Source organism: Phyllobates terribilis, unplaced genomic scaffold (genome assembly GCF_046119375.1).
Source record: "Phyllobates terribilis strain yellow unplaced genomic scaffold, ASM4611937v1 Scaffold_2__4_contigs__length_985480577, whole genome shotgun sequence".
NCBI classification, from domain to species: domain Eukaryota; kingdom Metazoa; phylum Chordata; class Amphibia; order Anura; family Dendrobatidae; genus Phyllobates; species Phyllobates terribilis.
The window spans coordinates 78,609,918-78,623,940 of NW_027362762.1; the positions used below are offsets into that span (position 1 = coordinate 78,609,918).

At 40.8% G+C, this 14,023-nt stretch overlaps 1 protein-coding gene across 2 annotated transcripts in view; it reads right to left on the reverse strand.

The window, feature by feature from the left end:
* Positions 1-14,023, reverse strand: part of CNTN5 (contactin 5) — a 2,189,536-nt gene that overhangs the window by 866,708 nt on the left and 1,308,805 nt on the right. For both annotated transcript variants that reach the window (XM_073662155.1, XM_073662156.1), the window contains one exon: positions 179-400. In XM_073662155.1, coding sequence (XP_073518256.1) covers positions 179-400 — 222 coding nt within the window. The remainder of the gene's footprint in view (positions 1-178; positions 401-14,023) is intronic.

Sequence of the window (14,023 nt, forward strand, 5' to 3'; positions counted from 1 at the left end):
TTACTTTTTTACTCTAGACAGATATTTTTTGGAAAAGGTTTCTGTGCAAATACAGTGATCCTGCAACTACACTAGGTAAGTGAAAACTCAAGGTTGAAATGTGTATTTGTAGGTAATCATCAGCACAGATCTCACACATGAATTGAATAGAAAGATATATAAGCACAACAAGACTCACCATAATCTTGCCCATCTGAGAGTTGGTAGAGGTTTGTTGGGGAGCTATATTGTCTTGTTCTCTCTCTTTCATATTGTGAGTCTTGTCCGATAGGTTCTAGTGAGGAGCTACTATATCTGGGTCTATTCTTGTTGTTAAAAAGTGACAAAGATGAACTCCCTGATTTTCTCCTAAGTATTGCAGCATAAGAGGTCTGCTGTCCAGGAACTGCACTTGAAAGGGCTGGAAAATGAAGACAAAAAACATCCTTATAAAAACATACAATGAAAATAAAATGCATATATATACCCTTCAATATGTATCGCATCTCAATGTACAACAATTCCTAACAACCATACGATCAGTTCAGCGCTATTGTAGATTGGTAGTATGCTGTGCTAAGTGAAGGGAGATAGCATATTTGAAGATTGCACGTTTAGATTCAGGACATATACAGTGACGCCTGGACCTCAAGAGAAGCTCAGAAGTAGGGCGAGTATATGAATTTAGGGTCTTAAATTTGGCATCAGACGACAGGGATATGAAATTAGAAGTCTAGTCTGAAGCATGAAATTAGCAGGCAGGAGAGGTCTCTTGTTACAGACATTCTCTTATTTTGTTCTCTATTCTGCCCTGATCATAATTGCAACTTCTCCTGGTTCACAGCCCAGACATCTTTGTCCCTCACTTCAGCAACAATCTCCATCCTTTTTAGCCACCACCATCCTCTTTAGCCGCACAAATTAATTCTAACCTCAGAATAGACCCTTAAATTAATTCAGACCCCAGACCTTTAAATGAATATAGACACAAAAACAGACTCCCAAATTAATAATAACCCCAGGATAGATTCCTAAAGCCTGAAATTAAGGGTGAGGATAGGTCTCTGGTGATAGAAATTCTCTTATTTTCTTCTGTATTCAGTCCTGACCACAATTACAACTTCTCATTTACAGCCTAGCCATCCTTGTTTCTCCTTCTGCCTTAATCCTCTTTGGCCACACAAATGAATTTTAACCTCAGAAGAGACCCTTACAGTAATTCAGACCCCAAACCAGACTTTTACATGAATGCAGAAAAAAAAACAGATTCACAAATTAATGAAAACTCCAGAACAGATTCCTAAATTAATGCAGACCCCAAATGAGATCCTGGAGTTAGTGTAAACACAGTGGCCTATGGTGTACACTCATCATCAGTCTTGTTTGGGGTCTAATTTAAAGGTCTGGTCTGGAGTCTGAAGCAATGTAAAGAACTGTTCTGGGGTCAGAATGGTCTTGTCTGAGGTCAGAATGTATTTGTAGGGCGGGGTATTGCTGAAGAAGGCCCAGGCTAATTATATATTGACTGTAAAATTCATCAGGAGAAGTTGTAATTGCAATCTGGGCCAAATAGAGAGGAAAAGAAGGAAGAGTCTATAAGCAGAGACCTCTCCTAAAATGTGGGTTTTAGTAAATACATACAAGCCACAAAAAGCATGCTAAAAACTTGGAAGTGAGGCCTAATTGACAACAGGGTGTTAATATTTCCCTTGTCACAAGGATATGTGTCTCTGCATAGTGTGATACTGCCAGTGATAACCACACACAACTGAGGATACTACTGTAGAGGGGGTCAGGTGGGTACATCTGTAAATCTAAGTCTGCAGTATAATTTAGTTCAGAATTATTCTGAAGTAATTAGTCTAAACTAAATAAATTATTTTTATTTAGGCACTGTTTTATTTTTCCTTCATTTATCGATATTTATTTGTCATTTAATCCCCATCCCTTCTCTTTGCAGGCATCCTGGGATTTATCGCCATCAGTTAAATCCCTGCTTGCTGTTGATACAGTATATAAACAGTTCATTATTATTGCTAAGAAAGCCCAAAAGTGACATTGTGTGCATTCCTTTTAATTTCAGATTTTTTTTTTAACATTTTCGCAGATGTTTTTTTTTTATTATTTTTTTCTCCTTTTTATGTTCAGTGTCAGCTGGAGAGTAACTCCATGGTTTTTGCTTTACCTAGACGTTTTGCACTCATTAAGCAAGAATCTCCACAGTAGCGTCTCGCCATGGAACTTCAGCTGACCTTTTCAAATAACTTTAAGGAACTGCAATGTACTGAGAGAAAGGGAAGACTTCCACTTGGCACAGTTCCGCTCTGCGCACCACTACGCCAACTACCCTGACAAGTGTCTGAGTTTCCCAGCTGATGATACAATGGCGTTACGTTTCACTCCTCATTACTGTCTATCCTGTATTTTGTCAATGATGTGAAATAATAGCCGTACAAGCCTAAGGATGAGAATATCGGGATGGTGTAGGCTATGTAGGACTATGGGAGAGACTAAGGAAAAATAGTTATTATGAAACAGAATTAATTTTACAGTGTCGTTTCAACAAACTTTGCATGAATCAAAAGTATAAGTCAATATAAGAAACTTTGCAATATATCATATCATAGAAATTAGCTTCCTTCTTCACTTCTCCTAAATGTATTATAAAAAAAAAAAACACTCAAGACAAAGTGCCAGCTCACTGAGGAATCAGATTACTGCAGGACACTGAAGTCTGTGGAGAATGGAGCAGGGGTGCGAGCAGAAGAGGGAGCAGAATGACAGAAAGCCTACAGAGAGGCACAGACACAAAGAGATAGTGCTACTGCTTTACAGTGAAATTTTTGTCTCACCCTCGAGCTTAACATCTCAGTGCTGCTGTACCATATCTTCCATGCTGCTGCTTTCTAGTAAATGTTTTATCTCACCCCAGAGCTAGATACACAGATCAGTGCTGCTGTATAATGCTGCTGTTTTCTTTCTAGTAAATGTTTTATCTCACTCTAGAACTAGATACACCCATGCTGCTTCTTTATTTCTAGTAAATGTTTTATCTCATCCCAGAACTAGATACAAAGTTCAGTGCTGCTGTACAATGTCCTCCGTGCTGCTGCTTTCTTTCTAGTAAATGTTTTATCTCACCCTAGAGCTAGATACACAGCTCAGTGCCGCTGTACAATGTCTACTTTGCTGCTGCTTTCTTTCTAGTAAATGTTTTATCTCACCCCAGAGCTAGATACACAACTCAGTGCTGCTGTACAATGTCTTCCATGCTGCTGCTTTCTTTCTAGTAAATGTTTTATCTCAACCTAGAGATAGATACACAGCTTAGTACTGCTGTATAATTGTCCTCCATGCTACTGCTTTCTAGTAAATGTACAATGTCTTCCATGCTGCTGTACAATGTTTTCTATGCTGCTCCTTTCTTTCTTGCAAATGTTTTATCTCACCCCAGAGCTATATATGCAGTTCAGTGCTGCTGTATAATTACCTCCATGCTGCTGTTTTCTTTCTAGTAAATGTTTTATCTCACGCCAGACCTAGATACACAGGTCAGTGCTGCTGTATAATGTCCTGCATGCTGCTGCTTTTTTTCTAGTAAATGTTTTATCTCATCCTAGATCTAGATACACAGCTCAGTGTTGCTGTATAATGTCTTCCATACTGCTGCTTTCTTTCTAGTAAATCTTTTATCTCACCCCAGAGCCAGATACACAGCTCAGTGCTGCTGTATAATGTCATCTTTGCTGCTTTCTTTCTAGTAAATGTTTTATCTCAGCCTAGAGCTGGATACACAGATCAGTGCTGCTATATAATGTCCTTCATGCTGCTGCTTTCTTTCTAGTAAATGTTTTATCTCACCCAAGAGCTAGACACACAGCTCAGTGCTGCTATATAATGTCCTCTATGCTGCTGCTTTCTCTCTAGTAAATGTTTTATCCCACCCCAGAGCTAGATACACAGCTCAGTGCTGCTGTACAATGTCTTCCATGCTTCTGTACAATGTCTTCTGTACTGCTTTTTTTTTTCTAGTAAATGTTTTATCTCATCCTAGCTCTAGATACACAGCTCAGTGTTGCTGTATACTGTCCTCCATGCTGCTGCTTTCTTTCTAGTAGATGTTTTATCCCACCCCAGAGCTAGATACACAGCTCAGTACTGCTGTATAATGTCCTCCATGCTGCTGCTTTCTTTCTAGTGAATATTTAATCTCACCCCAGAGCTAGATACACAGCTCAGTGCTGCTATATAATGTCCTCTGTGCTGCTGCTTTCTCTCTAGTAAATGTTTTATCCCACCCCAGAGCTAGATACACAGCTCAGTGCTGCTGTACAATGTCTTCCATGCTTCTGTACAATGTCTTCTGTACTGCTTTTTTCTTTCTAGTAAATGTTTTATCTCATCCTAGCTCTAGCTACACAGCTCAGTGTTGCTGTATACTGTCCTCCATGCTGCTGCTTTCTTTCTAGTAGATGTTTTATCCCACCCTAGAGCTAGATACACAGCTCAGTACTGCTGTATAATGTCCTCCATGCTGCTGCTTTCTTTCTAGTAATCTTTTTATCTCACCCACGAGTTGGATACACAGCTCAGTGCTGCTCCATAATGTTCTTCATGTTGCTGCTGCATCAGAATATGTGAGCAGCATAAAGAATGGAGAGCAAGAATCCCTCGTATCTATGTGTACTGTATTTCGGAGACACCATAGTAGCTAGTCTCCACCCACAAGCTCAGAGACAACTAATAAATAGAGCTGAAAGAAAGGAAAACTGGTGAAAAATATTGGATGGAAATTTTATAATGACTTTAAATAATTTTATTCCTCATATACACAAATGACAACTTATCCTGAACAGTCACATGAAATCACAGATATACTTTTAAAATTGACTGATCACCTGTAACCAATTGGCATTCTGATAATAAATTAATAATGTTAAAAACTTTGTGTTCAGTTTTGAGGTCTAAGGGGTAACGTTTCTCCTTGTGGGAGAGTCACACATCGATATATGCTTCCAATAGGTGGCGCTGTAGAGTTAAAGTCCTCTTTTTCCCTGCAGAGGCAATTTGCATGTTCAGTTTTCTACATTTTTGCTGAACCGCAATAGATGAATGTATAAGTTTTGGATGTGCGGTCCATGTCTTTTGATGTTGCATGGTCTGTCCCCTCATTTTTTTGTTTTCTTGAGACCAGGTTTTTACATTTTGATCTCAATATTTTGTCTGAGATCATATGGAAGGAAGAGTTTTTTTAGCTTTATTCACTAGGCGTTGTTGCTGTGTAGCGGCCATTGTTGCTGTGGTTCTGTGCCTATGTGAAGGAGCCATGGAGGCTTTACCTTGTAGTATGGGTGCAGTTGGGGCGTCTGGGTTACTCCTGCTTATGCAGTATCATTGCAGCAGTGGTTGCCATACAGCGCAATGCCTGACAAAGTAGGGACCAACTGAGAGGTTGGCCATGACCTGGCACTAGCTTCATACATACTGATCATAATGTCAACTAAGAACATCAAGTTCAGATTTGTGAATTTTCCTTAGCCACAATACATCATATTTTTGTATTTTTTTCTAAAGTTAAGATACTTACCCTTCAGCACCCCCATGGATCCAGCACATGTGGCTCTGTTCTGGAGGTCTTCTCCATCTCAAGAAGTGATGTCTGCTCTGCTGGGAAATTACCAGGACAACTGCGGCCAATCATGGGTGACAAGAGGAGCACGTCATATGATGTTTCTCTGATGATTGACTCTTTTGGTCACCTGACCACTGCAGCCAATCACAGTCTGAATGAAGTATGAAGAGGACATCTCTACCAGAGCTGTCACAGACCTCTGGAGCCTCCTGTGTTGGATCCATGGTGGACCAACTGAGAGGTTGGCCATGACCTGGCACTAGCTTCATACATACTGATCATAATGGCAACTAAGAACATCAAGTTCAGATTTGTGAATTTTCCTTAGCCACAATACATCATATTTTTGTATTTTTTTCTAAAGTTAAGATACTTACCCTTCAGCACCCCCATGGATCCAGCACATGTGGCTCTGTTCTGGTGGTCTTCTCCATCTAAAGAAGTGATGTCTGCTCTGCTGGGAAATTACCAGTACAACTGCGGCCAATCATGGGTGACAAGAGGAGCATGTCATATGATGTTTCTCTGATGATTGACTCTTCTGGTCACCTGACTACTGCAGCCAATCACAGTCTGAATGAAGTATGAAGAGGACATCTCTACCAGAGCTGTCACAGACCTCCGGAGCCTCCTGTATTGCATCCATTGTGGTGATGAAGGGTGAGTTTATTATTTTGAAACACTTCTTGCCTAGAAAAAAATGCATTCAAGTGTTGGACAACCCCCTTAGAGACTTCCATTTCTCAAGAAACTTTTCAATAATTCAATATATTATCCTTGTAAATACTTTTATGCCCAAATATGACAAAAGTACTCTTGGAGTGATACCTTTACTGGCTAACCAGAAAAAATATATTTGTAAGCTTTTGAAGCAGAGATGCTCCTTCTTCAGGCTGGTTTACAAATCAACATAGATTTTCCTGGCTAACACGGTACCACAATATAATTTTTTATTGTACATTAATATATTATCCTAACACTCATGTGAAGCCCCAGCAATGCGTCAATTCAGGATCACTGAGTGGTCACATACAGTATATAAACACATCTAGGATAAACATCTCCCAACAGAGTATCTGGAAATCAAGTTTACAAAAGTGGACGTATTGGGCCATTCAAATATGAATATGTTAACCCAATAAGAAAAGTATGGAAAAAACACAACTGCATATGGCTACAACCACTAATATCTCCCAACGGCACGGAGAGTTATATGGATTCCCATTAACTTCGCATGAAGTCTCCTCTCTAATGAGACAGCAATGAGCATAGTGTCATGAGCGTGTCAGGTGTGACAGACAATCGCTCTGGAGCTGGCTGTAGAAGGTCACTGCGCTTGGCATTGCAGACGTCTTCTTGATTCCCTCATCTCTTTAGTATAAGTATATCCTTCTTCCTTTAGGACGAAGCAGCGACCTCCACCTTCTGCTGCTGATTGACACACCCTTGCTGGGTAGGTAAATAGTTTCAGCTTCTCCAGAGAGTCGCCGGTGATAGTTCTATGTACCTCTGTTTAGGCTTTGAGCACTAGCAGTCAGCTAGTTTCTGTTAGAACCCTCCTGTTAGTTTTTTTTCTATTTTGTGGTCATGTGACATGCTGCCTATTTATTCCAGCTCCGCCCTTCTGGCTTTGCTGGACTTCAGTGTTACTTTGACTCTTAATCTAGCCAGGTGCTTTGTACCTATCTCTATAGTTTGCTTGGTCCTTGGACCTCTAAGTATTTTTGTCTGTTTGTCATTTTGCTCCGCTACAACTTCTGCTAGGAGGTGTCCAATTTTGTCCCAGTCCTTAGTACTTTTAGGGACCCCTCCCTTATATCTATAGGTCTGCGTTCAGACTAGCTGAGGACGAAGGCGGGTCTGTTCACAAGGAACAGGTTGCCCGCTGCATTGTAGGGAATCAGCGTAGTCCTATTGTAGGGACAGTTTTCCTATCTTTCCTTAGTTCTTGTAGCAGATCATAACAGTTTCTTCTCTAGTGCCCTTGGAGGACAGTTGGCGTTATCTCTCTGGTGTCTGCTCAAGCTAAGTGTATCCCCTTTGTTTGTCTACCTTGTTGTCTTTAGTTTGTAGTGTGTCTTGACTAGTGCTCACCCTTTCCCCTCCCTATCTAGGACCAAGCTCTAGGGACATTCAGGATTAGGTTCCTGCTCGGCGATAGGTGCAGAACCTATATAGGGATGGTAGGGTAGGCAGGGTGATATTAGATCTGCCTAGGGGTCTCCACTCCCCCTTTCCCTAGTGTTTGGTCTTCCTCTCCCTCTTCATTTCGTGTTGCACTTAGTCTTTCCCTCACCTTGCATGACACATAGATCATCGATTTGAAGGACTAAGCCAGTTTGACAGCCGACAAGGCGGCTGCTTTAAAAGTCAAGGAGAAGACTCCAACAGTTTTTCGGCTACATAATGTTCTTCTTTTTGATCTTTTCCTAACCCAGTAAAAGCGTTGTCTTGAATCCAAAGCCATTCTTGACTATCCAATATTCTTCTAATACGAGATACACTGTGTAATCCAATATTTCTCCGCAAGGGGCCAGGAGGCACAGAGCCACATGTATTATATGTAACTCGAAAGATCTGACTGTAGTTCTAATGTAAATGAAAGTTTTAGCACAAAGTTTCCCTGTCTCTACATAAAACAGAAGTTCAGATCAAAGAAAATAAATGTCAAATGGATTTCGCCTCTAGGTGTCCTTTATTTTTTTGTATCAAAAACACATTTTTTTTTTATAATTTAATACTCCATCTTTTTTTTTTTAGGAACCCAAGTAACAACGAATGTTAGATCGAGGCTATGGGACGCTTAGGAAAATAAAATTAAATGACGAATTTCTTCTATACCCATCATCATGGTTATGAATCGGCAGAAAGGATAACACAGCTGCTTCTTTTATGATAAACGTATTTCTATGACTTGGAGCAAATTTTAACTTTTAAATGATATATATATATATAGATATATATATCTATATCTATATCTATATATATATACAGTTCGGACCAAAAGTTTGGACACACCTTCTCATTTAAAGATTTTTCTGTATTTTCATGACTATGAAAATTGTACATTCACACTGAAGGCATCAAAACTATGAATTAACACATGTGGAATTATATACTTAACAAAAAAGTGTGAAACAACTGAAAATATGTCTTATATTCTAGGTTCTTCAAAGTAGCCACCTTTTCCTTTGATGACTGCTTTGCATACTCTTGGCATTCTCTTGATGAGCTTCAAGAGGTAGTCACCGGAAATGGTTTTAACTTCACAGGTGTGCCCTGTCAGGTTTAATAAGTGGGATTTCTTGCCTTATAAATGGGGTTGGGACCATCAGTTGTGTTGTACAGAAGTCTGGTGGATACACAGCTGATAGTCCTACTGAATAGACTGTTAGAATTTGTATTAAGGCAAGAAAAAAGTAGCTAAGTACAGAAAAACGAGTGGCCATCATTACTTTAAGAAATGAAGGTCAGTCAGTGCGAAAAATTGGGAAAACTTTGAAAGTGTCCCCAAGTGCAGTTGCAAAAACCATCAAGCGCTACAAAGAAACTGGCTCACATGAGGACCGCCCCAGGAAAGGAAGACCAAGAGTCACCTCTGCTTCTGAGGATAAATTTATCCGAGTCACCAGCCTCAGAAATCGCAGGTTAACAGCAGCTCAGATTAGAGACCAGGTCAATGCCACACAGAGTTCTAGCAGCAGACACATCTCTACAACAACTGTTAAGAGGAGACTTTGTGCAGCAGGCCTTCATGGTAAAATAGCTGCTAGTAAACCACTGCTAAGGACAGGCAACAAGCAGAAGAGACTTGTTTGGGCTAAAGAACACAAAGAATGGACATTAGACCAGTGGAAATCTGTGCTTTGGTCTGATGAGTCCAAATTTGAGATCTTTGGTTCCAGCCACCGTGTCTTTGTGCGACGCAGAAAAGGTGAACGGATGGACTCTACATGCCTGGTTCCCACCGTGAAGCATGGAGGAGGAGGTGTGATGGTGTGGAGGTGCTTTGCTGGTGACACTGTTGGGGATTTATTCAAAATTGAAGGCATACTGAACCAGCATGGCTACCACAGCATCTTGCAGCGGCATGCTATTCTATCCAATTTGCGTTTAGTTGGACCATCATTTATTTTTCAACAGGACAATGACCCCAAACACACCTCCAGGCTGTGTAAGGGCTATTTAACCAAGAGGGAGAGTGATGGTGTGCTACGCCAGATGACCTGGCCTCCATAGTCACCAGACCTGAACCCAATCGAGATGGTTTGGGGTGACCTGGACCGCAGAGTGAAGGCAAAAGGGCCAACAAGTGCTAAGCATCTCTGGGAACTCCTTCAAGATTGTTGGAAGACCATTTCCGGTGACTACCTCTTGAAGCTCATCAAGAGAATGCCAAGAGTGTGCAAAGCAGTCATCAAAGCAAAAGGTGGCTACTTTGAAGAACCTAGAATATAAGACATATTTTCAGTTGTTTCACACTTTTTTGTTAAGTATATAATTCCACATGTGTTAATTCATAGTTTTGTTGCCTTCAGTGTGAATGTACAATTTTCATAGTCATGAAAATACGGAAAAATCTATAAATGAGAAGGTGTGTCCAAACTTTTGGTCTGTACTGTATATGCAGCAAGACGACCACCATTAATAGGAGGTCTTCTCAAAGAAGATGGCCGGTATGCATGATATTTAGTAAGAAAGAAAATCTGTCACCGTCAGTTCGGGTTAATCTGAATTGGATAATTATGGTCTGAGTCTGGGGAATATGCAGGATTTTTGCGAGACACGGTCAGAGTCTTCATTTTGAAGTGAATACATAATGGTATTATTTAATATACATAGAAAATATTTGCTTATTGTTCAGATAACTAATGCCACCATATATACAAAATAAATAATATTGCTATACACTGCACAATTAGAATGCTCATTTATAATAATAGACAGCGAGCCCCATGATACAGCTACATCAGAATACCTCTTATTAATACAGCCATCAGAGTGCCACCCCCCTAATAATTCTATCCACAGTGGTCATAAATAATGCTGCCATACTATACAAGTAAACCATGCTGCTATAAAGTGCACAAATAACAAGATATGTCCATCTATAATAATAGCAACATGACTCCCCTGATATAGCTCTAATAGAATCCCCCCTACTTATATTGTAGTGTCACCTCCCTAATAGTGCCAACTACACTGCTTATAAGTAAAGCTGTCATTTTATTCAAATAAATCATGCTGCTACACAGTGCACGCATACCATGATATGCTCATCTACAATGATAGCCAGAGGCCCCCCTTGAATACAGCTCCAACAGAATGCCTACTCTTATAGCTCCTGCTTTAAAGTTTCAAAATAATGCTGCCAAACTGTACAAATAAATTAGATTGATATAATAGCGCACAAACAAGCTCATTTATAATGATGGTCAGAAAGCCCCTTATACAGCTCAGAATACCCCCATGGTCAGCAGAATGCCGCCCTAAGAGTTCCAGCTGGAGTGTTTATTAATAATGCTGTCATACTGTACAAATAAGCCATACTGCTATTCACTGCACAGATAACATAACATGCTCATCTCTAATCACCGCAACAATACAGATCCAGCAGAATATTCCCATAAACACTGTAATGCCACCATAGCCAGCAAAATACCCTGTAATAGTTCCAGCTACACTGTTCTTAATTAATGCTGCTATACAGTGCACAAATGCCAAGCTGTTCTACAATAATAGTCAAAGGGTCTCCTGATACAGCTCCACTGGAATACCCCCATTAATAGTGCCATCATAGTCGGCAGCGTTCACATATCTGTAGTGGAGTAAAGCTGTCACCTCTCAATATCTGGCAATTTGATGGAGAAATTTGGGTTTGGCGGATGACAGGAAAATACAATGTAAAGTGCTAATGTATACTTAAAAATGTGGTGAATGAGGGTCTATGGTAAATTCGGGGCTACCCTGTACAGACAAGGGGTGGGAATTAGGTAAAACATTTTCAAAAAAGGGCAGTCCCACCAGTTTTGGAACATTTCCAGATGGAACTTAAAGAGGTTGAGCACTACTTTAGCATTGATGACCTATCTTAAGGATAGGTCATCAATATCTGATTGGTCGGGGTCTGACACCCAGCACCCCCGCCGATCAGCTGTTATCGGTGCGGTGGCCGTCGGCAGGAAGTACCCACTTGTGAAGCTTCTCCATTTTCTGGTAATGTCCGCCGAAGGGTACTACACATCCACCTCCTATTCAAATCAATAGGCCAGCTCCACAAGTGAGTACTTCCGGCCGGTGGCCACCACCAATAACAGCTGTTCGGCAGGGTTGCCGGGTGTCGGACTGCGACCAATCAGACATAGATGACCTATCCTAAGCATGGGCCTTCAATACTAAAGTAGTGGACAACCTCTTTGAATGTCCCTAGTCTACCAACACCACTGTTTGTAAGTCTGACTTTGTGGCAACAGTATTCCTCATTCGGCATGACTATGCCATGGTGCCAAGTTTGGTTTGGACACTGGATCTCAACCCCATCCAACATCTTTAGAATGAATTGGAACTCCAATTGTGGTCAAAACTTGTCCTCCAACATTCGGGTCTGACCTTGCAAATGCTCTTTTGGACGAATGGGCAACAAATTTCAAAGATATCTCTAAAATCTTGTAGAAAAATCGTCCCAGAAGAGAGGGAGATGTTATATTTGCAAAGAGGGAACCAACTCCATATTAGCTTCCTTGGTTTTAGAATGGGATGTCCAACAAGCTCGTCCAGCTGTGATGGTCAGATGTCCTCATACTTTGGGTCATGTAGGGTATGAGAATAAGTTCTCTAAAGCTGATAATTCCTTTTATTCCATCCTTGATTCCACGGACATTGCGTTCCCTAATGCCGACTTTCGCTTCAGCAATCAGGAGTCTGTATAATGACATGTTAAGTTATGGGAAATGTAATTGCTAGAACACCTCCTTAACAGCAAATTACAAATTAATTCCTGTGACATTCTGAGAAATGCCAGTATTAAAGCCGCACAATTACTACTTTTAAGGTAATGAAGTGTTAGAACAATGCTAAGATTACGGCCAGCAAAAAACACGGCAATAATACTATTATTATCATCACTGAGAGCGAGGTAAAGTGCAGATTAGTGCAGGGTAATTGGAAAGCTATAATTTTCTTCTGTTATTTTGTTGTTACATTTTTGCCATCCTTTATTTTTATAGGTTACGTTTTTTGGGGGGAAACAGGATTCCGCTGTATATAATTAATTCAGCACAAGTCGGACTGCAGTGATTCCAATTGATGGAAAAGAATAACAAGTATTATGTGACATTAAAGGGGTATGCTGAATTTCCAACACCCCTGTCCAATGATGGTTTAATTAAGAAAAAAATATGGGGCCTTACTCATCCTTCCCAGGTCCAGTGCCAAGTTTCGGTTGCTGCTCCCGGTTTCTGTTATTGTCTGCAGCTCTGACTTCATGTTGACAGAGCTGCAACCAATCATGAAGCTCAGCAGATCTGCCCAAGTACATGGCACAAGCTGCTCAGTGAATGTCTGCAGCGCTGTTGATGTGTCTCCAGCACTGCAAACACAATAAAAAGCACCAGGAGTGGCAGCAAAGACTCAGTGCTGGACCCAGGGACGGCAAGTAAAGTACAGGTTGTTTGTTTTTAAAGGGAACTTTTTTACTATCTCAGAGCAGCATGATGTAGACAAAGAGACACTGAATCCAACGATGTATCACTTAGTTTACTGGGTGCAGTCGTTCTGACACAATCATAGTTTTTAGATTTAGCAATGCAGCAGAGCTGAGAAAGCTAACCCTGCCCACATCAGGCTCTGTATGTACATAGTCTATAGATGGTGAACTGCTTATCACAGAACGGGGCGGAGTTCGGCTTGCAAGCACAGGCCTGATTGTTATGATGGGCTACAAGCACTAAGGAAAGACAGGAGATCTGTCCCTACAATAGAACTAAGCTAGATCCCTACGATGTAACGGGGAACCTAATCCTGCGATCAGACCCGCTAAAGTCCTCAGCTAGTCTGAACGAAGACCTATAGATGTGAGGGAGGGATCCCTACAAGAACTAGGGACTGGGAGAAAGATGGACACCTCCTAGCAGAAATTGTAGCAGTAAAAAGACAAACACACAACATAGAATATAAAGGTCAAAAGACCTAGCTAAACTGACAGAGAAAGGTTACAAAGCACCTGGCTAGCTTAAGAGTAGAAATTACAATGAAGTCCAGCATGGCCAGAAGGGCGGAGCAGGATTAAATAGGCAAAAGGGTCATGTGACCAGCAAAATAGAAAAAACCTAACAGGAGAGTTCTAACAGTACCCCCTCTTCTATGAGGATCCTCCGGATCCCCTAGGCCCAGGCTTATCAGGAAACCTCTTGT